This window comes from Diadema antillarum, unplaced genomic scaffold, assembly GCF_040938485.1.
Source record: "Diadema antillarum isolate AM-2024a unplaced genomic scaffold, OU_Dant_1.0 seq00001060_RagTag, whole genome shotgun sequence".
NCBI classification, from domain to species: Eukaryota; Metazoa; Echinodermata; class Echinoidea; order Diadematoida; family Diadematidae; genus Diadema; species Diadema antillarum.
Window position 1 is genome coordinate 303,772 of NW_027271887.1, and position 26,867 is coordinate 330,638.

Consider the following 26,867-nt stretch of genomic DNA (forward strand, 5'->3'; position numbering starts at 1 on the left):
ATTTGGGGGAATTGGGGCCCCCTGGGGCCCTCTGGGTGGGGCATGGTGCCCAGTTTGATAAATTGAGATCCTGACCACCTAGGGATGCTACCTGCTAAGTTTGACAAAAATCCATCATGAGGTTTTCAGGAAGAAGATGAAAATGTACAATTCAGGCCCCCATTTGGACCCTTCCAACCACCCCCCCCCCCCTACCCCCAAGAGGGGCACCCCTGGATCTCCTATGAACAAACTTGAAACTACAGTCATTAATGCACTCACTCATAGTATTATCTCAGCTCTATAACTTCTGATTCTAGAGAAGAATTTTAAAGATTCCTTCATTTGGGGGGTTTGGGCCCCCTGGGGGCCCCCTGGGCGGGGCATGGTGCCCATTTTAACAAATTGAGATCCTAACCCCCTAGGGATGCTACCTGCCAAGTTTGGTGAAAATGGGTCATGGGGTTCTCAAGAAGAAGATAAAAATGTACAATTTAGGCCCCATTAGGACCCCTCCTCACCCCCCCCCCCCCCCCCTGGGTCCCAAGGGGGGCACCCCTGATTCTGCCATGAACAAACTTGAAACTACAGTCATCAATGTGCTAACTCATAGTATTAACCTAGCTCTATCACTTCTGGTTCTAGAGAAGAAGATTTTTGCGGATTCCTTAATTTTGGGGGGTTTGGGCCCCCTGGGGGCCCCCTGGGTGGGTCATGGTGCCCATTATAACAAATGGAGTTCCTAACCCCCTAGGGATGCTACCTGCCAAGTTTGGTGAAAATGGGTCATGGGGTTCTCAAGAAGAAGATGAAAATGTACAATTTAGGCCCCATTAGAACCCTTCCCCACCCCCCTCCCCTGGGTCCCAAGGGGGGCACCCCTGATTCTGCCATGAACAAACTTGAAACTACAGTCATCAATGTACTAACTCATAGTATTAACTTAGCTCTATCACTTCTGGTTCTAGAGAAGAAGATTTTTACAGATTCCTTAATTTTGGGGGGTTTGGGCCCCCTGGGGGCCCCCTGGGTGGGGCATGGTGCCCATTTTAACAAATTGAGTTCCTAACCCCCTAGGGATGCTACCTGCCAAGTTTGATGAAAATCGGTCTTGGGGTTTTCAAGAAGAAGATGAAAATGTAAAAAGTTTACGCACGACGCACGACGGACGACGCACGACGCACGACGCACGACGCACGACGCACGACGGACGCCGGACGAAGGGCGATCGCAATAGCTCACTTGAGCCTTTGGCTCAGGTGAGCTAAAAAGAAAAAAGAAGAAGAATAAAATAAATGATAGACACATTGTTCACTTCAGGCCTTTCAATGGCATCTTAGTATGTACAAGCAATACCTAAACCCAGTACTGTACCATGATAAATCTATATTTATGATATACATTCTTTTAACTTACTAACGTACATCTTTGTCATTCCATACTCCGCGTCTACACTCCTTGTTCACAGTCTGCTTTCTAAAAGTAATTGACTTTCGCTGAAGATATATATACCTGTTCTTGAAGCAATCACTGTGAATCGTAAATAGTAAGTAGCACAAGCACCTAGAAAGCTTGTACAATGTGACCTCTCTTATCAGGGTCAAGAATGTGCTCCATTGTAAATGCATATTCAGGTCACGGGACATGCGTTAATGTTATGCAAACTACACTTCGTGCAGCGGCGGCACAAAACATTAATGAGTTAATTGTCAACATGTGATACTACATGTAATATATAACTGATAACATCATATTACATGTAATAGAGCCAAGATACACATTTCTCTGTGTATCACATGTAAGCCAGCTGCAGTTGGTCAACACTGTTCCCAGCCAGTGCAATACTGGATATTGCTATGTACTGCAGTACATAATGTAATAATCCAGTTAACTACCTGTAACTGTTATGATGTAAACACCATTTTTGGCCATGTTTGAATGATAATATGAAAAAAACCTGTCTTATGACTCAAGCAATGCTCAGATAAAAGTTGGTTACATCCATACGATGTAGTGCAAGAGATCATTTACAGCGATGCAAACTGCACTTCGCCCAGAACACCTTGTGTGTTTAGCTCCAAAAAGATTAATGCAACACCCGTGCTGCATAGCCCTCATACACTCACAACTACCTTATTTGATTATCCATGCAAATGACAATTGTGGGATTATGCTTTTTCTCTTTCCTCTTTCCTCTTTTTTTTTTTTAAAACATGATAAACAAATAGGAAAAGATTTAATCTGTTTCTATCTGAATTAATTTTTGTTACCTTAACTTTGCCTGGGCTTTACATCTGCTCCTAGTTGTTGACCTTGCGTCGATTTATTCAAGAACAGTTTATCTTTATTTTTTTGAAGGTTGGGGTGCCCATGCGTGATGGATGGATTCTGGAAACATGCAGGGTTAAGTGTTAAAAAAAACATACAATAAGTTTTGACAACACACAAATTTTCAATTCATAAAATCACAGAGTACATGTTGCTCCTTGTTCTGTCACAATCGACATTCACCTCTCGTCAACTATGCATTCGTTGCAGTGCTCAGATTGTTTTCCAGAGATATTGAATTAACTTTCTCTCATGGAAACTTATTGAAAATTACTATTTTTCAATAATGGTGGTGTGCAGATAAACGCCTTCCCTGCCTTATGCCATGAAGAAATACTGCCCACCAACTCAACCAACATGCTCACAGATATGTGTTGATTTAAAAGATAATACACCTGAACCATTATTCTCATTATGTAATGTTTTCCCTTGCGTACGCAACAGACTGATCTTTGCTCTCCAGACAAAATAACAGCAACAACAATAATAATAAATAAATAAATAAATAAATAAATAATGGATTCCTGGGATACACTAACTTCCTACGCTTTGGTCTGTCACTTGTTTTATTTGAGTGAGGCCTTAATAACTAAAAATGTGGGTATCAGAGTTTCCAGTATATTTTGCATCACTCAAGCTCTTATGCCACATGTGTGATCAATACCAATTTTCAAAATTCCAAATCTATTTGGATAGCAGCTGACACTAGCAAAAAAAGATTCCTAATATAATCATTTGAATCAAACATTTCAGTCCCATAAAATAGGAATGCAAACATCAGTGAATTTCCTTGGAGTAATTTGGCTGGGCATCGAAGTACCTCTGCATCCCACTCTAATGTAGTAGACAATGTTATGATTTACTGCTGATTGATCATTCAAGACTTATTCCTAAAAATTCTCTCTGCAGAAACAGTCATATTTGGTAACTTAGGACTTCCTTAAGTACATAATGACGAGGGGTATCTTGAATGGCTACAAAATTGAAATAAACTACAAAATATGGCAAAGAGGGCAGTGGGATAAACATCCTATACGATATAAAGAATGGCCACCTTTTCAAAATAATATATGAAAGAGAGGCAATGTTGAGCAGAGTGTCATTTCAGTTCTTAATATATCTACTTTGATTTTTGAGGAATAGTTCAGGCATGATACTATGGGCACTCGGTCTCTTCCTCTTACATTTACAATTTGTGAGGCACAGGAACAAACCAGACGGTTTTGTTTCTAAATCTTGTGATTGATACTAATGATTCTTTCTTTTTTTTCATCATCGAGATTCATTCATACAATGGTCAGTCGATCTGTCTCTTACATCGGTAAATACACAAAAATATAAATCCACTCATAAAACACAATTTGTCATTCTTGTAGGAATTTTATAAGTGAAATTTCTGACATATCACAGAATGTTCACAGTAAGAATATAAAAAAAAACTTGCACTACTCTACATTTTCAAATAGATTTATTACTTCACCACAAGAACCCCTTGTCTTACCTTTTAACATTGGAGAGTCAAAATACTAGATTTACAATGATGTTTCACTTTTGAATAATTACACGAGTACTGTTATGCATAAGGGTTACAACATATAATCTCACTTCAAACTCCCTAAAAGAAAGTTGTTGTCACTCTGGGTATGCAATGCACATTATAGAAGAGATAACGAAAATCCTACAATCCCATTGGTCGAGAGCTGTGTGTTGATTTTTCACTGGCCGCACATTGCCTCATGACATTAGCTACCACTGTAAACATGCTATCGCACACCTGTGGAAAGAGTTTGCGCAGTCAGAATAAGACGCCTATTGGCTCGCAAACCATGCATCCAGTAAATTTACTGTGCATCCAGTAATTACTGGATGCATGGTTGGAAATACTGTATGCATGATTTTAGTCTCTGGTAGGCCAAAAAAAAAAAAAATGCATCCAGTCAATTTGCCATCAAGTTACATGATCGAAAAATGGATTTCTGGCAAAAAAAGAAAAATCATCCCCTGTTCTATAAAACATATGCTGCACATCTTTTTTGTGCTTCAGTAGGAATAGTGTGCATGCCGTAACTATGAAATCAAGCCTAAACTCACTCAGCTTCGCCTTGTGAGTTAAACACTCCATAGTTACCTTCTGCAGACAATTTCGACTGACGCACTCAGACCTGTGCATCATTTGTATACTGACAGAGACAGAATTTCTTCCTTTCTTGTTTTGCCTAAAAACCACATTCCCAGTTAACGTTCATTGTACTACACAAGCTCTGACACTGAACGCATTGTAGGTTTCTGGGCATAAACCTTTTCATGTTCTGTTGGAAGAATAGAGCACATGTGTCACAAGTCGTGTAAGAGAAGTACTAACATATTATACACGCACATAAGTAAGACAGGAAAAGATTTCTACACGACAAGATGTATCAGCTGAGAAACGTACGTTCAGGTTAGAAAACGGTTTCTGACAAAAAGGCTAAATCTGAGTGCATGAGGACTGGATTAAGAAATAAAAATGTTAAAAAAACAGACATGAATTTATTCTCTCCTTCCATCATCAGCATGCATCTCTCTGGATTCATCTAACGCTGACAACATCCCTCCGAAGTTGAGACTACGATGGCTGCACACTCTTTTCACTAGAGTGTAGAAAATGTTTCATTAAGTCGTGGGGGCACCTCGCGATGGGGTCCTTACCAACAGCAATCCGTCTTTCCATCCATCCATCCCGCAAATCATCCCCCCCTCCCTCAAAAAAAAAAAAAACCCGCTAGACATTTTGAGGTCCCTTCTGGGGTCCCTTGCTCGCCACCGTCGTCGCTGGCTTCGGCAGGCTGTAGAGGTATACGGCCACGATCACGAGGAGAGAGCCGGTGCAAAAGAGCCATCCGAATGACTTGTGGAAGAGGATGAAGGAACCTAGAGCAGCCATCACTATGGAGACCGATGTTGAGAAGCCCTTGATGATGTTATCCGTGTATTTGACTACCACAGATGTATACAAGCCTCCTATACTGGCCAGTGCTGTAAAAGAGAGAGAGATGGGCAACAAGAACATTACAAATAGATACAGAGGATTTTTATTTCTAATGACACTGGAGTCAGAACGCTACTGTAACACGAGGAATGTTTGCGTGCATTTTAATTTTGCGAATTTCGCGAGAGCCAAGATTCGCGAAATTAAAATGCATGCAAAAGTTCTTGTTTACACTATATGCATTGCATGCCAGTGGCAATTTGCGAAAATTTCATGCCGCGAAAATGGCCATCGGCTCCAATTCGCAAAAATTTCATGCCGCGAATATATCATATTTTACAGTATGTCAATATAAATATTCTTACAATTACTGGCTAGATTAACAAAGCAGCAAACAATGATAGGGTGGAGCAAGGTGTTGAAGACTGATATTGACTATCAGAAAGGTCACTGTGAAAAATCCAAAAGTGAAACTTGAGGAAATCCACAAGCAAGTACTATTATTCATCTTGCTAATGTTTACACTGAAGACGAAAAACAGCATAGAATTATGATAGGGAAAAGCAAGCAAACTAAAACAATCAAAAACAAGGTACAGAGAACTTTATTGTAATTGAAACAGGCCTTGTTTGTTTGTTTCCACAACTGCTTCTTACAAGTCTCTTGGATAGTCAATCATTCTTTCTGAATGTCTCTATTTACTACAGTGGACTCCCATTATATCGAAGTCCTCGGGACCCGCAGTTTTCTTTCATTATATCGAAATTTCGCTGTAACCGAACAGATAAACAGTAAAAGCACATAGAGCGGATAATGTTACGGCCTGAATTTCTACTTTGTTGCAACCGGAATTTGTGTTCGTTATAATGGAAGTGCACTATAGTAAACACACAGGGTCCTGAAAATAAGGTTTACATCAATTCAATTGCACTTGTGCATTGTACTGACTAAATCCTAAAACACACAATAATTTAGACAAAGGAATGAGGACTTTTTTTCCGTCTTACCGATTATTACGTAGACATAAATATTGTAGCCATGGAGGAAACCATTTTCCACAACGTTCTTGAAATCTTTGGTGCATACACCTACGAAAGCACTGATGATTCCAAACAGATACATCTGTACGTTGCGTATCCACAGAGTTGTGTCTGAACCTTTGAGGACCTTTTCAAAATAAACACCTGCAATAAAGAACACGAGGGGGGTAGGAGTCAAGATTGTACCTACTGATGTAACAACTACAGGTCAATCAAAATGTGGACTCCTTGCAGTAAACCTGTAAGCCTTTCATTTGGCAATAAACTGCAAATGTTCTGTATCCTGTAAGCAGGGATGCAATCTTGTTAACAACATTGCAATATTCTGAAGGCTGGAAAAGCAAATTCTTTTAGTGGAAAAACAGTATTTTTCACATTTCCTTCAACAGATATGTGTAGTAATACAATGTGGAATAAAATATTTTCCATGAAACCTGCAGTATATTGGGCTAAAACTAGTACAAAATACCACAAAAAAAGTAAGTTGGCATATTTGTGTAAGAGATAAGAAGCAACAATGAATTTCCTGAAATTCAAACAAAAAGACACCAGGGCAGTGTTTCATCAACGTTAGTCAGAGCTGACAATTTCAGCAAAATCCTTGGTTTTGATTGGCTGAGATGCTCTGGTCACTGACTGTTACTATGGTGATTGTCAGCGCTGACAACTTGTCAGCGCTGACAACTTGTCAGCGCTAACAAACATTGATCAAACACCCCCCAGGAGATTAGTGAGCATATGAACCACTCAAGAAATTCACATCAAGAAATTGTTTGAAATTATGTGCTCAATAAAACGTTGTACGGTACAATTGTTTAAATGTCTTTTTTTTTGGGGGGGGGGGGCAAGATCTCAATACTTAATGTTAACAGCTATATCAATACATAAATGCCAGCTCTGTATTTCTTATTTTACAGTAGTACAGTGCAGCCAGTTCATATAAAAAGATCAGTAGCTGCATTGTGATGCCACTGTGAATAGGAATAATCTAAGAATCAAGTGGAAAGTTGAATGTTTGTGAGTGCGATTTTCACGGGCAAAAGGTGATCTGTTCAAACTTTTTTCCAACTAGACTGCCTGGGAATAGCAAGTACCTGCTTAAATTTCTAACAAATTACAAAATTACTAATAAAATCACAAACAGTAAAAGAGAAAAGAGAATAAGTGTCATAAAATACCAGAGACAAAGGCCAACAGGATTCAAAATATTCAACAAAGAGTAGAAATTCTCTGCTTAGCTAGAGAGCATTCATTAAAGGAAATGTTGACCAGAGGAATAACTGTGTACCTCCTCCCTCCCCCCCCCCCCCTCAAAAAAAAAAAAGAAGAGAGGATATTACCCCATGGTTTGTCTATCCATTCACAATGTAAGCTGTGTTGGAGGACCAACTCTGAACCAGCGTAACATTGTAACATGCAAACTTAAATCATGCACACTGTTTTGTGATACACGAGGAATTCCCTTGCTTGTAAATATCAGGAACTTGCGCATGAAGCTTTCAAAACAATGGCTGCAGTGTCTCTGTGGCCAAAGAACACAATCCTTCTGCTGTGCAGGGGATAAATTGTCATGCTAGTACTGAACCACAAGTTGCACGACAATTCAGCCAGCAAACCACAACTTGCTCAACAATATTTTGTCATATTTATGCACTGGTTCAATATATAATCTAACTTTCATCCTTAAATGAATTAAGTTTGCAACATCCGCAACAACAACAAAATCATGCCAGGAATAGTACTTTGTGAGAGTTTGGCACAACTGGCCTCACTACATGGACTCACTTCGTTGAGGGGATCATGTTAGGACAGGAAGTGTGGGGTTTGGAGACAGACAGAGGCTATATCCCTCTAATCACCCAACAGTCACAAACAGTTCGAGGAAAATCAGATTTTAACCCCCTTAGCCAGATAATCAAATGTGCTGTTGTCATGCCAATGGTGCACAGTGGGTTCCCTGTTTACGGTGTCTGGCTGCCAACATGACACAGAGTAGCCATTTCAGCATGTTATGATTAGTCCATCTTCACTGTCAACACTAGTCCTATGGGGAATACTTATCTATGAAGTAAAAAATATCAAAGAAGGATTCTTTTTAAAGTAACTTCCACTTTCTGGACGGGATGGATGAGCAGAATGCAATGTTTAGATCCTTCATTGAAGTCCTGAAGAAATGTCTTTACATGAAATGAATTCATTGGTCTTCACTGTGAATTACTTAAGTGGTTTCCCCATTCTTTTAATTTTGTGCATTTTGCTATAACATCAAAGATTTATTGGTGATATATAGTTTACCAGCATTCCATTCTCTGTGCACTTGATACAGAATTGCACTCAGTTCAGTTAAAGGGATGGTACAGTATTGGTGGAGATAAGAATTGGGCTTTTAACTTTTTGCAAGATACCAAGAAAACACTTATGATATAGTACAGAGCATACCATTTTAAGAGGAATTCAAAGTTTATTTGATGAAAATCAGGTTTGGAATGACTGAACCATCCAAAAACAAAGTAAAACACAGCCATTGTAATATTAAAGTAGTGTGGGTTCCACACTTTATTAGAATCGCTCTTGTTTGGATATCTCAGACACTTTAAAACCAATTTTCATCAAATAAACATTGAATTCCTCATAGAATTACATGCTCTTTCATATTTCATAAGAGGTTTCTCATTATTTCACCAAAAGATGTTAGAAACCCGAAATTAGGTCTCAACCAAAACTGTACGATCCCTTTAAGTTCTTGGTATGACACATGTGCCTGGTTGATACCATTCACTGACAATTTCTAGTCACCTGGGGTGAACCATGAGGATTTGGCTTCATTTCGAAATTTGCATGCTTTCAGGTGTAAGTGAAGGCCCTATTGCACTCAGTGTAAAGAGACAACATAACAACATGTGCACACAAAATGCAATTGTAAAATACCAACTAGCACATAGCTGGGATTGCTATCAATGTTGAAATACCAACTAGCATACAGCTGGGATTGATATCAATTTTAGACTAGCATATACCTGAAATTGATATCGATTTTAAAATTCTAAGTAGCATATAGCTCGGATTGATATCGATATTAAAATACCAACAAGCATATAGCTGGGATTGATCATAACACAAGACGAATTGAATTGAACTAGAATATAGTTGGGATTGATATTGATTTTAAAATACCACCTAGCATATAGGTCCGATTGATAAAGATTTTAATACCGACTAGCATATAGTTGGGATTGATCATAACACACGACAAATTGAATTGAACTAGAATATAGTTGGGATTGATATCTATTCTAAAATACCAATTAGCATATAGCTGGGATTGATCATAACACAAGACAAATTGAATTGAACTAGAATATAGTTGGGATTGATATCTATTCTAAAATACCAATTAGCATATAGCTGGGATTGATCATAACACAAGACAAATTGAATTGAACTAGAATATAGTTGGGATTGATATCTATTCTAAAATACCAATTAGCATATAGCTGGGATTGATCATAACACAAGACAAATTGAATTGAACTAGAATATAGTTGGGATTGATATCTATTCTAAAATACCAATTAGCATATAGCTGGGATTGATCATAACACAAGACAAATTGAATTGAACTAGAATATAGTTGGGATTGATATCTATTCTAAAATACCAATTAGCATATAGCTGGGATTGATCATAACACAAGACAAATTGAATTGAACTAGAATATAATTGGGATTAATATCAATTTTTAAATATCAACTACTGTAAAAGTGGTTTCTTTCACGTACAGAAACTTTCGCGGTTTCCATCGGTGCCGACTTTTTCGCGTGTTTAAATTTGCAGTCGGTAATGATAGTGTTGTAACAAGCCACGAGTTCAAAACATTTTCGTGTGATGTTAAATTCGCGGTTCAACCTCAAAGCGCGAAAAGCGCGAAAATAAAACCACCGCGAAAGAAACCACTTATACAGTAGCATATAGCTGGGATTGATGTCTGACCTGCAAATCCTGAGCAGAGACAGGAAACTATGATGGCTATCAACCCTTTGGTGTAGTTATAATGCTTCTGGTCCTTGTTGCTTGTGGCAGACTCCACCTGTACCATCGCCACGCCCGCAAACAGCAGAATGATGGCTAGCCACTGCGTTGAGCTGATCTTCTTCCCAATCATTATCACCATAAATATGGCTGTGGTGATGATCTTTACTTGGTAGGAAATCTGGACATCAAAACACAAAACAAAAATCAGTTTAATGTGACGTAAGTGTATATACCATAAATCTATACTTCATGTTTAATAACAATTTATGTAAACAGGCAAAACAAAGTTGTAACTTCTGTGCTTTTTTTTTCACTTACTGTTACCAACAAGTCTTATCAAATTAAGAAGATACTTATGGGCAGATATGTCCAACTCTAAGCTTTTCAGACTTTCAACAGTTTTCTCTATATCCTATGGTATTTTATATAAACGCACTGCAGTTTTGTGAATCTTGACCAAGTGTAGCTGCAGGTTGTGTTTCTTTGCGAACGATATTCATAATAATTATCATCTTCGTTTTCATCACAAACATAATCATCTTTATCATTATCACTGTCTTCACCATTATCATCAACATCTTCATCATTATCAACTTTTCCTATATTATCATTACCATCTTCATCATTATCATTACAAAATCTTCACCATTTCTATCACCATCTCCATCATTTATATCATCAGCACCTTTACCATGATCATCTTCTCTATCATTATCATTGCCACTTTCATCAATATCATTACCATCATCATCACAATCTTCATTACTATCATCATCAACATCTTCATCATTACGTCATCAGCATCATCCTTGGTATATTGGAGCAGCATCGGCCCGATACCTGGTATGTGGCCGCATCCAGGTTGGAGAGGGCTACGAAGGCCAGGTTGTTCTGCAGGGCGTAGATGATGCTGGGGATGCACATCTTGAAGGTGTCCGAGGGACTGCAGAGTACATTGTGGTAGACGTCCCGCACCATCCCCAGCAGGCTGCGGTGCTCGTTCACCAGGATCAGGAGACTGATGAAGAGTTTGGAGCACTCCGACAGGAACACGGTGGTGGTCGGGTAATAGAGTGGCCCATCCTGGGACCGGGTGAAGCGGACTAGGAGGATGTACCCCGTTGCATTGAAGGTTAACACACACAGGATGTAGATCTTGAAGGAGAGACTTACTCCTTCTGCAGAAAGGGAAGGAAGGTGGTGGGGTAAAGAAGAGGGTGCAAGTTGAAGGCGGCAGATCTCACCTGTAAAACAACATATCTATTCAATTGCCTTTTGATGAAGGTAATTCCTTTCAGATCAGAAAGCATAGATTCAAATTAGGGGAAATAGCAGAAAATGCAATGCCATTTGGATGATTTCCATTGTATAGTTTAAAACAACGCAACAGTTGTATTGTGTGTGTGTGACAGTGTGTGTGCACTTGAAATTTTGAAAGCATGCTGCAGCATCTGAGAGTGATCTACAAGTTAGAACATGCTTTGAAAGGTGACCAAATGTTTCAAAAGTGAACCATACCACTACAAAATATCACAAAATGTATTTTTTCATGAAAAACACTCATCCCGTGGACTTGTTACTGACTTATGCTGAGAGTAATCTCATTCCCCCTACTTTCTCTAAGAGATGAGTGCTCTTTCATTATGCTAGAAAAGTGAAAATATGTTGAATTTTCTATTTTTTAACATTGTTGTCCATAATGATGTCATCGACTGTAGTAGTAGTAGTAGTAGCAGTAGTCTCCTTATCCAGCGATGATAGCACGATACTTTAAATTCATAAGTTTGAGGAAATTTGGACATTTTACATGGATCATTTCATAAAACAATTACTTTTTGCTAAGACACCATACTGGCTAAGAAAATTAGGTTCTAACGTAAGAAATACTTCACTCTGTATCTTGGTCAGTACATGCCTCATCGCCCCACGATTTTGCACACACAAAGAACATATTGTCTAGCTCACTTCATTGACAAACTTCTTGATCTGATTCAATTTTGGTTACTGTAAAAGTGGAAATTTTTGCACATTTCGCGCAACCAGAAACTAGCACGAAAATAAAAGCACGCGAATATTTTTGCTTGCCATATGTTCCTGTGCGTGATGTTTTGATTCCGCGGAATTAAATCCATGCGAAACTCTTCTCACCCGGCCAAGCGCAAGAAATTAGTCGCGCGAAAATATCCACTTTTACAGTACTGTAAAAGTAGATTTTTTTGTGTGAGTAATTTTTCGCGCTCGGCCAGGTGAGATGAGTTTCACAGGTTTTTAATTATGCTGAATCAAGACATGAACTACTGGTACATATAGCGAGCAAAAATATTCGTGTGATTTCATTTACTTGCTGGCTTCTGGTTGCACGAAATGCACAAATATGTCAACACTTTTACAGTACCTTGGTATGTAAATTAGGATTGAACCGATCACCTAAGTTGTTAGACTTGACAGATTTCCAGGTCTGTTTGTAATGCCTACAGATTATTTGACATGAATTCAAGACGACACTGCACTGATGCAAACTGCTATATTACAATCAAACTTTGTAGAAAAAAAAATAGAAGAGAGAATGGAAAGGCCGGCAAAAGGGGTTTGCAAAATAGCATACTCTTTTCACCAAGATGTGTTGATCTTACTACAGAGAGTAGTTCAGAAACTAAGTTCTGATGTGATTGAACTTCAGGGATATACAGACAGGCCTTGAAATAGGATTTTGGAGGGGCAAGGCCATTTAGAAAAGGGCACTTTTACCATGAGGCCAGCCATGATAGGGCACTTAGGCCAGTCAGAGGGGCACCAAGGCCACATTAAAAAGGGCACGTTGGGTGTTTTTTTAAAGGGTGATTTTTGCGACGTTGCAAGAATTTTATGTTTTTTTTCATATTCTAACACCCCCCCCCCCAATACATAATAGCATACAGTAGACCTCGCCTAAGTCGACTTCGCATAAGTCGACAACTTGCTTAAGTCGACACAATAAAAAAGTCCCGATTTTTGCCTTTGTTATTCCTTGAAAATTTCCTCGTCTTAGTCGACAGTTATAAGTCGACAACTCGCGTAAGTCGACCTGATTTTTCAGTGCCAACTGAGCTGAAATACGTATTAATTCCCTCGTCTAAGACGACATAATTTTTTGCTCAAAATCTTATCGCCATTCTCTGAAAAAGAATTGTTTTCCCGCTCCGATTCGCTGCGTTTCTACTGGGTAATTCGCTAGTGTACGGCGCGGTAGCGTTCGCGCCATGCGTCTATTGTCTTGTATGCCAGAATATAGAAAGGACATACACTCATTTACACTGGAGCATTACATGTAGTCCCCAAGACAGTTCACTTTACCCCTTTTCTCCCTCTCGTTTTTCTCAAAACGCACAAATTTTGCACACTTCTATGTCCCAGTAGGTACATGTATTCACTATCCGAACATGAAATAGGTGTTTTTGTAAATCCGAATAGAAACGTTGATTATTCCGAAGCGGTATCAAAACCAGGGCCCTTTCTAAAAAGATTTATTACAATGCAACTAATGATGCAACTAAAAAAAAAATCAAATGCAGGTGATATCAAATCACACGCAACTTTTGCATTTAAACGCAATTGCGTTGCTGAAAAGACTTGCGTTTGATAATCATATGAAACTAGAAAATAATTGTTACGAACCTGAAACTCAATTGCGTTTAAATGCAACTCTAAAAATCAAATGCAAGTCCATCAAATCACACGCAACGATGTATTTAAACGCAAGAGCGTTTCAGAGAAGACTTGCGGTTTTTGTACGAAATTAGAAACTGCGTTTAAATAAATCTCTATACATCTACGGAAATGACGGAAGTGCGTTATTGTTGAAAAGACTTGCATTACTTTTTTCATTTCGTAAGCAAAATCAAAAATTAAACGCAACTCTGAAAATCAAATGCAAGTCCATCAAAACACATGGCACGCTGAAAGACTTGCGTTTGATAATCACACAATACTAGAAAATTGTAGTGAACTTTTTTTAACTCAATTGCATTTAAACGCAACTCTAAAAATCAAATGCAAGTCCATTATATCACACATAACGCTGTATTTAAACGCAAGTGTGTTGCAGAGAAGACTTGCGTTTTTTGTACGAAACTATAAGAAACTGTGTTTAAACGCATCTCTAAACATCTACGGAAGTGCGTTATTGTTTAAAAGACTTGCATTATTTTTTATTTCGTAAACAAAATTACAAATTAAATGCAACTGTATGCAAATTGTAGGGAACTTTTTTTAAACTCGCGTTTAAACGTAACTCTGAAAATCAAATGCAAGTCCATCAAAACACATGGCACGCTGAAAAGACTTGCGTTTGATAATCACACGAAACTAGAAAATTGTAGGAAACTTAAACTCAGTTGCGTTTAAACGCAACACTAAAAATCAAATGCAAGTCCATCAAATCACACGGAACGCTGAAAGACTTGCGTTTGATAATCACACAATACTAGAAAATTGTAAGGAACTTTTTTTAACTCAATTGCGTTTAAACGCAACTCTAAAAATCAAATGTAAGTCCATCAAATCACGTAACGCTGTATTCAAACGTAAGAGCGTTGCAGAGAAGGGTCTTGCGGTTTTTGTACGAAACTATAAGAAATTGCGTTTAAACGCATCTCTAAACATCTACGGAAGTGTGTTATTGTTTAAAAGACTTATCGTAAGCAAAATTAAAAATTAAACGCAATTCTGAAAATCAAATACAAGTCCATCAAATCACATGGAACGCTGAAAAGACTTGCGTTTGATAATAACACAAAACTAGAAAATTGTATGAAATTTAAACTCAATTGCGTTTAAACGCAACTCTAAAAATCAAATGCAAATCTGTTTTTAAAACGCAAGAGCGTTGCAGAAAAGACTTGCGGTTCTTGTCCGAAACTAGAAACTGCGTTCAAACGCATAAAAATGTACGGAAGTGCGTTATTTTTGAAAAGGCTCGCATTATTTTTTATTTCGTAACGGAACTTTCGCCGTGACCGAACTTAGTCTGCACTTGCAGGGGAAAGACATCGCAACATTTACACGTTTCAAACTACCGAAACGCATGCTGCTTCACAAAATGTCAATGAAAAAAAATGATTACGAATTATTGTTAAAGTTCGCTATGCCGAAGTTTTAAATCTCAGTCCAAAGTTAAATTAGTCCGACAATGGTATAAAAAGGGCCTGGAAGGAGCACAGGGGCAGGGGTACACAGTGCCCCTCCACCTTTTGGAGGATCAACTAAATGTGCCCTTTTTTCTTTGAAGGTGCCCCTCTTTTCCTGTAAAGGGGGCACACTTTTTCCTAAGGGGCAGTTTTAAGAACAAAAAGGGCACTTTGAGGAACAAAAAGGGCACTTTGAGGAACAAAAAAGGCACTTTGAGGAACAAAAAGGGCACTTTGAGGAACGAAAAGGGCACTTTGAGGAACAAAAAGGGCACTTTGAGGAACAAAAGGGGCACTTTGAGGAACAAAAAGGGCACTTTGAGGAACAAAAAGGGCACTTTGAGGAACAAAAAGGGCACTTTGAGGAACAAAAAGGGCACTTTGAGGAACAAAAAGGGCACTTTGAGGAACAAAAAGGGCACTTTGAGGAATAAAAGGGCACTTTTAACTTTCAACTAACCAGCCAACCCGTGTTCACATACAGTGTTACGGGGGTCGGGGATCTGCACAATTTTTTTTTTTACATTTTATTTCACTTTTTTTCGCATGCGTGCCCTCGATCAAAATTACTTTGAGCATGCGGGCATGAATGCAGAGCGAGAGAGATGGCAACGCTCGCAGCCGTCCGACATGCCTGGCACATGGCTTACGACCACTTGCTCCAGACGCATTCCCCACAGTAACACACGCATGCACATAGCACCCACCCAACGCGCTCAACCGCTGATTGCGACACTCGACGTACAGACACCATCAACGTACTTCCGTACATACGCGCAGGCACACTACGAATACAGTCCGGGAAGTGGACTACATAAATTATACTACCTAGCTAGTAACTCTATGGCCGCTGCGCTGCGGAGGCAGTCGACGGAACGGTCAAAGCCGGTCGGCCGTACGTACATGAGTACAAGTGTACGTTGTCTCATTGAGTTTGAATCAGATACAGGACGCGAGTGAACTGAACAGAAGGTATGATATTTGAGATGAGGAAATTTGTTCAAGCTTATTGAAGTGTAGACTTTGAGAAAGGGCATATTATACGTCATAAACAAGAACTTTCATTCTAAAAGGGCACCACGGCCACAAGAACAAGAGACCCGCGGGTCTAGCGCTCACCTGAGTATCGCAAGTTCACCTTTCACGCAGTCACTAATCTAAATCACAGCTCTACCAAAATTTGACCAGGCATTCTCAAGTAGAAGATGAAAATGTACAATAAGGGCCCAATTTTTTTAAGATTCCTTAATTTGGGGGGGATTGGGGCCCCCTGGGGCCCTCTGGGTGGGGCATGGTGCCCATTTTGATAAATTGAGATCCTGACCCCCTAGGGATGCTACCTGCCAAGTTTGACAAAAATCCATCATGAGGTTTTCAGGAAGAAGATGAAAATGTACAATTCAGGCCCCCATTTGGACCCTTCCAACCACCCCCCCCCCCCCTACCCAAGAGGGGCACCCCTGGATCTCCTATGAACAAACTTGAAACTACAGTCATTAATGTACTCACTCATAATATTATCTCAGCTCGATAACTTCTGATTCTAGAGAAGATTTATAAAGATTCCTTCATTTGGGGGGTTTGGGACCCCTGGGGGCCCCCTGGGTGGGGCATGGTGCCCATTTTAACAAATTGAGATCCTAACCCCCTAGGGATGCTACCTGCCAAGTTTGGTGAAAATGGGTCATGGGGTTTTCAAGAAGAAGATAAAAATGTACAATTTAGGCCCCATTAGGACCCCTCCTCACCCCCTCCCCTGGGTCCCAAGGGGGGCACCCCTGATATTGCCATGAACAAACTTGAAACTACAGTCATCAATGTACTAACTCATAGTATTAACTTAGCTCTATCACTTCTGGTTCTAGAGAAGAAGATTTTTGCGGATTCCTTAATTTTGGGGGGTTTGGGCCCCCTGGGGGCCCCCTGGGTGGGGCATGGTGCCCATTTTAACAAATTGAGTTCCTAACCCCCTAGGGATGCTACCTGCCAAGTTTGGTGAAAATGGGTCATGGGGTTCTCAAGAAGAAGATGAAAATGTACAATTTAGGCCCTATTAGAACCCTTCCCCACCCCCCTCCCCTGGGTCCCAAGGGGGGCACCCCTGATTCTGCCATGAACAAACTTGAAACTACAGTCATCAATGTACTAACTCATAGTATTAACTTAGCTCTATCACTTCTGGTTCTAGAGAAGAAGATTTTTACAGATTCCTTAATTTTGGGGGGTTTGGGCCCCCCTGGGGGCCCCCTGGGTGGGGCATGGTGCCCATTTTAACAAATTGAGTTCCTAACCCCCTAGGGATGCTACCTGCCAAGTTTGATGAAAATCGGTCTTGGGGTTTTCAAGAAGAAGATGAAAATGTAAAAAGTTTACGCACGACGCACGACGGACGACGCACGACGGACGACGGACGACGGACGACGGACGACGCACGACGGACGCCGGACGAAGGGCGATCGCAATAGCTCACTTGAGCCTTTGGCTCAGGTGAGCTAAAAAGGGCACTTTTTTTTTGGCCGTAACTTTGATCACGGAAGAAAGGGCATTGCAGCCAACGAGAGGGGCCGTCGGTTAATTCGAGGCCTGTACAGAGCATGAACAATTGTATTGCAAAACAAATGTTCGATAGTGCATGATCAAAATTCATACCTTTTATTGTTTTCTTTATCTATTCATGGGCTTCTTCACGGATTATTTTGTTTAGTAAGAATAATATGCAGTAAACTTTCTTGGGATCAGCCATCGGCAGCCTTTGTTTGGCCTTTGCGTGTTCCCCACAATGTTCATTCTCCTAACAGCTTTGAATACGTTTTTACCACTGTACATTATCAGTGATTCCTTCTGGACCAATGTTTGCATGTTCGTCTGTCTTTAGCAAACATGGAATACATGAACTTCTAATTTCATATCAGCTTTGAGATCCTCACTGAGATTCGTCCACTTGCATTTTATTAGTAACCCATTCCCAGGCTATGGCTCAAAATCTTTTGATTATTTGAGATCATTTGTGATTGGCCTATTGCCACTAGAGAAGATTAGTGTGCATACAGGAAAATCTTGGGAGATACTTTACTAAGCACATGCAGGCACTTCTTATAACTTTTTGAACAACTGTTAAATATAATGACAAGAGAAGACACACACACACACACACACACACACACACAAAACTTTGCTAATTTTTGCCCTGGCTGCACATTCTCATTAATTCATTTAAGTTATGATTTCAATGGCAAAAAATAAAACCAAACAAAACAACACCAAAACAAATAAGGGAACTGCAGGAGTGTAGTTTTCCAGTCTACAACACAATCACTACACAATGTACATGTGGCGCTTTGCATTATTTTCATTGAACTTCCATATATTTGGGGTTACTTTTTTGCATCTCCCAAAAGAAGTCATTGAGTTATAAAGCCATTCCCAAGTAGGAACTCTTCCCACTACACAGGAAGGACACATTTCAATAGAGTTCACTGCTACTCAACCAGGCGTGGCTTTGGGGACGTGGCACCATTCAGAGAAAGCCGGAATTGCTAATGTACACATAAATACTGGTACACCGTAGGTATTCTATTTGCTCTACAGCACATGTCATCTGAGCATTATCTGGAAGGGAGGCGCCTTTTAACGGAGTGAGGAAAGAATTTCAAGTTTCGTTCTTTATGTCTGTTGCTCATGAAGGGACAAATATAATGCACAATGCCTCTGGTAACACTTCATGGCTGGGGCATAAAACTGAACACAATACCATCGATACCACTTATGTACTACAGTGCTCACTGAGTAATCACGAACCACCTTAAATGGGAGTAAATTTTCCCCCCCCCCCCCCCCCCCCCCCCCCCCCCCCCGTTTTGCAGAGACCACTGTACTATATCATGCTTTTTTAGCACAATATGGCACGGTTTGTTAACTATAACAAGGGTTTCTGTGGCAAGTTGTGTACTGTGATATGGTACAAACATGGGTTCAGTATTAACTACTGTTTCCTGAATGAGTGCTGATCTCAGTCTGTCTCAAAAAAGACTTGCCCTCACAAAACTTTGCCATTACATCTCATTTACGGAGAATGACAGAAGACCCTAGGTAGTACTCTGAAATCCTTCCTAGTTCCTAGAAAGAAATTTCTTCCTAAGTCAGGATTTTTTTCCTAAGTTTCTTCCAAGTGTTGGCATAACTTTTTTCCTAAACTTAGGAAGAAACTTAGGAGAATATGCAAATGATGATGAGATATGCAAATTTCTGAGTTAGGAAGAAGTTGGTATTCTAGAAGGCACTTCGGAAAGAATTAGAGAAAAATATTTAGGAAAGCTCCACTCCTGTCCTAAGTATGTTGTTAAGATAAAGCAAGCTGCAAATCATTGTCATAGGCGCTTGGCATTCAATGCACGCAACATGTACTTTGATGTGCGAAATGGGCATGAGAAAGGGGACATGCCGCGCACACATGTCTTTAACCCTACGTCATAACTAATACGCGATTGCCATTTATAGGTGGGTTCCTTAAGATACGGCATGCTGTATTGGCTTAGGAAAGGACGTGGGAGGGGATAAGGATGGCTTAATTTGCATTAAGAAGTTCCTAGGAAGAAATTTCAGAATACCAATTCTGTCTTTCCTCGGCACATTTTAAGTTTCTGAATTAGGAAGAAATTTAGGAAGATTTTCAGAATACCCTCCTTTAGAGCTCTCCTATTGCAGATTTTCACGCAATTTTGTCTTTTACCGAAATCCGTATAAAATACCTAACTTCACATTTTCAAAGCAATTATGCTGGAGAGGCTAATTATAGTTAAATATGCACTAGTCAGCTGAAGTGCATGTGTACAATTATACATTTAATGGTCATCATTGACATTTGGCCGAAGCACTCGGCACGAATTCGATCAACAGATGCCTTCACAAGTGAGATTTCACAGGTGTATAAAATCAATATTTGCTATATGCCAATTGCTTTTCCCAAATACAAACTTATATTCTAGGCTACAGATGTTCACAATATCATATGTCACCTACATGAATGGAAAAGAAAAGAAAAACCTCTTAGGCAGGATAATGATTAACGATTGTAAAGCTTCAAGATCATTCCACTACAAAACTTAACATGGTAAATGCTGGTAAGGTTGGAGATTTTATAGACCTCTTGCTAACACAATAATGTCACTTGGGCATGAAATGGGCATTTATAGAGTGAAGGCATCTATGTATGACTTGTTAAGTCAAAGTCTTTGTGGCATAGCCAATTATAATGAAAGGTGAAACATTTAAACATTCATGTGTTCCTTTTCAAACCCTGAAGATTAGCTTCCCTTTATAAGCTGGCTTACTGTAGAGGTAAATAATTCAGATCTTTCAAAAGAGTGATAAAATTTGAAACTTCATTATGATGGAGGGAGAAACAGTACTACAAATTTCCAGTGAATCTATTCGGCTCCCGAAAAAAATCAAACCTTTATTACTGCTGCAAAAGGGGAGGCTGCAACTTCTGGAGTACCATGGGATTAGATTTTCATTTCTATTTTAAAAACTCTGAGGTGTATTACCGTAAGATTTCATACACAATGCTGGGCGACATAGTTCTTCAACTACACAAAATTTTGTGATGTTTGCAAAAGGAATATTATGACCTTTGAACAGGATGTATCAAACATCAAACTGACTGTTCATTGTTGCCACATGTAAATTCTTCAGAGGAATCTCAGATGGTCAAAATTTCACATTCATATTGACAAAATCAAACACACAGAACAGTCGTTGTTTCCTTAAAATCAGACAAAAATGAGGGGTCGAAAAAACCAAGTCTTCTCACAACAGTGAGACTGGTCAAACATACCTACAAAAATTCAGGTAGAGCAAAGAAGTTACAACAAAATACTTTGCATCAGATTAGTTCAGACAGCTGACGATTTAATAAAAGGCCCATTCTCAAAGAGAAAATTTGCAATTTACTTTGTGTTTTGTTTTTTGTGCTTCACCATATGGAGCCATACAGTGTGTGCTTCACTGCAAAGTGCATCAGTAAAAACAAGGAAAAGTAGAAATTACGCGATGCGTAATATATGTCCCCGCCGGAAGTAGCATTTAGTAGCAAAATGTACAATATAGGCAAAAATATCAAGGTCAAAGGTCAAAGAAGTCAAAGGTCAAAATTCTATGCAGAAGTTTTGAAGCCCTAACCTAGTGCCATCACATAAAGCAAACGGAATCGAAATCGGGTTAGAAATGGCGAAGGAGTAGCATTTGGTAGCAAAATGTACAATACAGGTCAAAAATCAAGGTCAGAGGTCAAAGAAGTCAAAGGTCAAAATTCTGTGTAGAAGTTTTGAAGCCCTCACCTAATGCCATCACTTAAAGCAAACGGAATTGAAATCGGGTTACAAATGGTAAAGGAGTAGCATTTTGTAGCAAAATGTACAATATAGGTCAAAAATCAAGGTCAAAGGTCAAAGAAGTCAAATGTCAAAATTCTGTGTAAAAGTTTTGAAGCCCTCACCTAGTGCCATCACATAAAGCAAACGGAATCGAAATCGGGTTAGAAATGGCGAAGGAGTAGCATTTTGTAGCCAATGTACAATATAGGTCAAAAATCAAGGTCAAAGGTCAAAGAAGTCAAAGGTCAAAATTCTGTGTAGAAGTTTTGAAGCCCTCACCTAGTGCCATCATATAAAGCAAACGGAAGCAAAATCGGGTTAGAAATGGCGAAGGAGTAGCATTTTGAAGCAAAATGTACAATATAGGTCAAAGGTCAAGGTCAAAGGTCACAACTGAAATTCTGTATAGAAGTTTTGAAGCTCCCATGTAGTGCTATCATATAAAGCAAACAGAATCAAAATCGGGTTAGAAATGGCAAAGGAGTAGCATTTTGAAGCAAAATGTTCAATATAGGTCAAAGGTCAAGGTCAAAGGTCACAACTGAAATTCTGTGTACAAGTTTTGAAGCTCCCATGTAGTGCTATCATATAAAGCAAACAGAATCAAAATCGGGATAGAAATGGCGAAGGAGTAGAATTTTGAACATTTTGATCACACACGGACGCACGGACGGACAGACACACGGACAGACACACGGACACACACACGTATGGAGCCCGTTTCATAGTCCCCTGCTCGAACTCGTTCGGCGGGGACAAAAATAATCAACCAACCTACCCTATTTTTACACGACCCGTTACACCAATACAATTTTTTTTTTTTTTTTGTGCCTAATTTGACTGCATAATACATGTAAATATCGTCTCTTCGGGTTGTACTTGATTGTTCCGAGCCTAAATGGCTTTCAAGTGGTATCAAGGCCGTGTCACACCTTTCCGGGCAAGCGTTGCGTACGACTTACGAAGAACAATTTTTACTACCCGAAGGTCCCCGCAGATGACTCGCAGATGACCCGCACATGACAGTACCTTGCACATATCTCATCTGAAGTCGCCCGGAGGTGCGCACGTAAATCTTTTTACCCGCAACTATGTTTAGGCCCTGTCACACCTTTCCGGGCAAGTTACGCGGGCTTGTTGAGTGTAGGGATTTTCTAGCATACCGGGCATTCCTGAGGGCGGACAAGGATTTGAGCGAATCAGTGCATGTGTCTTACTTGCTGGACGCGTTCTACCTAAATTCTACTTGCGAGTATACTGTGTGACCTTTGTACCAGTCGCGTGGGGGCTGACAATTCAGTGAAGGAATTCCTCTGAAGGAACAGCTGAAATCCCACAGAATGTCATTATCTTGGCTGCATACGAGACTGCGAAGTACCTGCATGGGAGTTGCCTGCGAGGTGCTGCCGCTAAGGGCCTCCTCCTGGCGTTCTGCTTTAATAGACCTCTCCGGGCATTCCTGCGACTCACCCTGAAAAAATGTTGGTCATGCTCAAAACTTGGCTGCGGTTAAATCAGACTTGCGTGCACACCTCCGGGCAACTACAGGCGAGATACGCACTAGGTACTGTCAGGTGCGAACCAACTACGGAGAGCTCCGGGTAGCAAATTCGTTTCCCTGCAAGTCAAGCCGCAAAACTTCCCCAGATGTGGTATGACAAGGCCTTGAGCATGCTCAAAACTTGTTCCGAGTGAGTCATGGGGTTCGCTCGCAGAGGTACACACAGAACACCAGTACGAGACCCTTACCAGCAGCACCTCACAGGCAACTCCAAAGCAGGTACATTTCAGTACCTGTAAGTCACTCGTAACAGAAAACGGATCGGTTTCAAAGCTCTCAAGCAGGTCACACGGAATACACGCAAGTGGAAGGCAAGTAGTACGTGTCTAATATGTAAGAAACAGGTGCGAAACTCGCAAACATTCTTGTCCGCCCACGGAAAATTTCCCTGCCTGCGGAAAATCCCTCCTCGCAACAAGCCCGGTTAGCTTGCCCGGAAAGGTGTGACACGGCCTTTACATTTCAATTTTCTTCCACAATCTCCACAGTGGGGATTATCATAAAAAGTAAACTTCAGCGATTCAAACTTAATCAAAAAAAAGAAGAAATAAAAGCCTTCATACCCACATCTAAGCTGGAACTGCATTTGGCTTGATGAAGAAAAAACTTGCATTTTCTTCCTCCTCCAACAGTCAAAATGATCATGAACATATATGAAAAAATCTGAAAATATATTCAGTTCTTATTCTCTCCAATATATCGTTTGGATTCTATAAACCTCTAGATGAGACTGTAATACACGTGTACATTCCTAAAGTTGATGACCTTTCCCTATGTGGGTGCTATCATTCCCTTTTCCTCTATTGCTGCCATCTCAGAGTTCTGAGCTTTGCTCGTGACTTTGGTTGCATTTATCTGACTCGAGAGGGAGAATCAAGTTTCAAAATGTGTTTCCAATGGCATTTACGAAGGTGGTTTGAAATGCGCTTCTTGGGTGCCGCGTTTATCTAAACTATCTATAATCGCGATTTGAGTGTTGTCACTACGCAGTTGCTTTGCGCCGTTCGATCCAGGAAGTAGAGGTCAACGAAGGCGTGATCTTTTTCTTTTTTTTTTTTTTTGGTAATCGACAGCACGTACAGTATACTAGAAGTTGATCTTACCATCTTGGAGAAAGGAGTATCAAAACGGCATTGCCTTCATCTACTCGCAGGAAGGCGATCATGATCTCAAACGTGTTTCAAATCACCCTTTGAATAGTGTTTCGAGTTGGCATTTGCAAATGCGTTTGAAAACACAGTTGAATTCATCTATCACCAAAAAAAAAATGCTTCATTAAGTGTTTAGGATCATGATTCTGCCTAAAAATGCCATTGTGTGTGTGTGCGTGTGTGTGGGGGGGGGGGGGGGTTGCAAGTTTGTAACAATTCCCCTTCCCTCCCCAGCACACATACACACACACACACACACACACACAATGCAGTGGGCAAAGAATGCAATGGGTGAAACACATTTAGCGTACTTGGCCCCTTGGACATTAGTAACCCAAAGAAATTATGGTTTGAATGCATAATTTTACAATTTAGTACAGTCAGATTAGTCTCCGGGTCAACAGCCCTATTGTTCCTCACAAACACCCTGCCTTTGGATTTGTGCCGTTTGTATGAATTGTTTGAGAATCAGCTGACAGTGAGGGATTGGTCAGGGATCTAATAGGAGACAAAGCTTTGGCTGGCCTTCACAGGTCACGTCCATCATGAATATGATATCCTGATCATTTTGGGGGAAACAATTACAGCTTTACAAGGCAGTGAATAACACAAAGGAGCAAGGAGCCAAGAAAAGTCCCATAGCATCAACAAAGCAGATGTCATTTTTACATACAGGGTAGATATAACATTCACATATATGTGTGTGAAGAACTGCTTTTGGTTGTACTGTACTGTAAAAGCGGATATTTTTGCGTGACTAATTTTTTGTGCTAGGCCGCGTAAGATGATTGTCGCGTGTTTTTAATTCCAGGGAATCAATGTTGTTGAGGACTATATGGCAAGCAAAAAATATTCATGTGCTTCTATTTTTGTGCTAGTTTCTGGTTGCGAGAAATGAGTGAAATTTTCAACACCGCGAAAAATTTCCACTTTTACAGAATGGACCTAATCTGAAGCATAACAGAAATCAAGGTACATTAATGTACCACATATCTTTTCTTCTTTTTTTTTTCTTTTTTTGACAAGTTGTATTTCACATTCCATTAACATTGCACACTATAATGGACACACATTATACATCTCAAAAGAATTGAGAATTTTACATCTCAGTCATCATTAAATTTGTAACTCACCAGACCTTTTCTGCAGAATGTTAACATTCATAAATGAATACATGTGTTACTTGCAACCATGCAAACTAGACCATATTTGCACAGCACTCAATTTTTTTTACAGAGGGCCAAACCAGATGATTTGTCAGACCTTTTTTTTTTTTTTTTAGGTTTTGCATTAACTCATTTCAGGCTAAGTGCAAACACAAAGAAATACACACTAATGGTTCAGAGATATCCCATTCATATTCCTGGGACAGAACAGCCAATAAGCAACACATGATGTGTTCAAATATTTGACAAATCTTGTTCACTTTACTGTAAAACAAGATATATTCGCAGCATAAAATTTTAGCGAATTGGAGCCGATGGCCTTTTTTTGTGGCATGAAATTTTCGCAAGTTGCCTTAACATTCAATGCATATAGTGTAGACAAGAACTTTTGCATGCACTTTAATTTCCTGAATCTTGGCTCTCGCGCAATTAAAAATGCATGTGGACATTCCTCATTTTACAGTATTTTTTTTTCAATATGAGTTTGAATTTTGCATTACGGATTACGAACATCCAAATTTTTTTGACCTATGTGGGTATGATAGTCAAGTTCTTTTAGGCTGCATGGTTTAAGGTATATTTTGTGCTTCTTCCCCTACTCATGCTTTCTAATAGGAAGCTGGTGTCTTTAGTTCTTAGAATGAGTAAACTCATACACACAGGATGATACAGATTTTTTTCACTATCAGGCACAGAATCAAGAAAGTTATGGGCTATTAAAGCTGAAGATGTTTTCACTACCTGATTTCTTCCTTTTTTTTAATCATGCAAAGTCAATAAGGTGTTATCTTACCTCATATTTCTCTTATTGACAAACACACAAATCTTAAGGCATTATTTACCATTTGCAGGTGAAACAAAAACCCAGCTTTAGTGCTTCAAAATACAGTTCTAAAATGTGAGTTATGGATAGAAACAACCAATGTGAAAATTTTCATTAGGATAATTAATGTTAAGTATTGTTAAATATTCAAAATGTAAACAACAGTTAAAATAAGAGTGTTTCTACGACTAAACCGTCTACAGTTATGGTTTATTGAGGAAAACAGTGATATCTCCATTTATATTTTCCATATATTTTAGGTTTTATTGCAAATTTTTAT

General features: G+C 39.6%; 1 protein-coding gene across 3 annotated transcripts in view; it reads right to left on the reverse strand.

Annotated features, from left to right (window-relative positions):
* Nucleotides 1-3,788: 3,788 nt before the first annotated feature.
* Nucleotides 3,789-26,867, reverse strand: part of LOC139743238 (CMP-sialic acid transporter-like) — a 38,789-nt gene continuing 15,710 nt past the window's right edge. For all 3 annotated transcript variants that reach the window (XM_071653734.1, XM_071653733.1, XM_071653732.1), the window contains 4 exons: nucleotides 11,188-11,525; nucleotides 10,306-10,525; nucleotides 6,283-6,459; nucleotides 3,789-5,322 (listed from right to left, as the gene is read on the reverse strand). In XM_071653734.1, coding sequence (XP_071509835.1) covers nucleotides 5,069-5,322; nucleotides 6,283-6,459; nucleotides 10,306-10,525; nucleotides 11,188-11,525 — 989 coding nt within the window. In that variant the 3' untranslated portion in view covers nucleotides 3,789-5,068. The remainder of the gene's footprint in view (nucleotides 5,323-6,282; nucleotides 6,460-10,305; nucleotides 10,526-11,187; nucleotides 11,526-26,867) is intronic.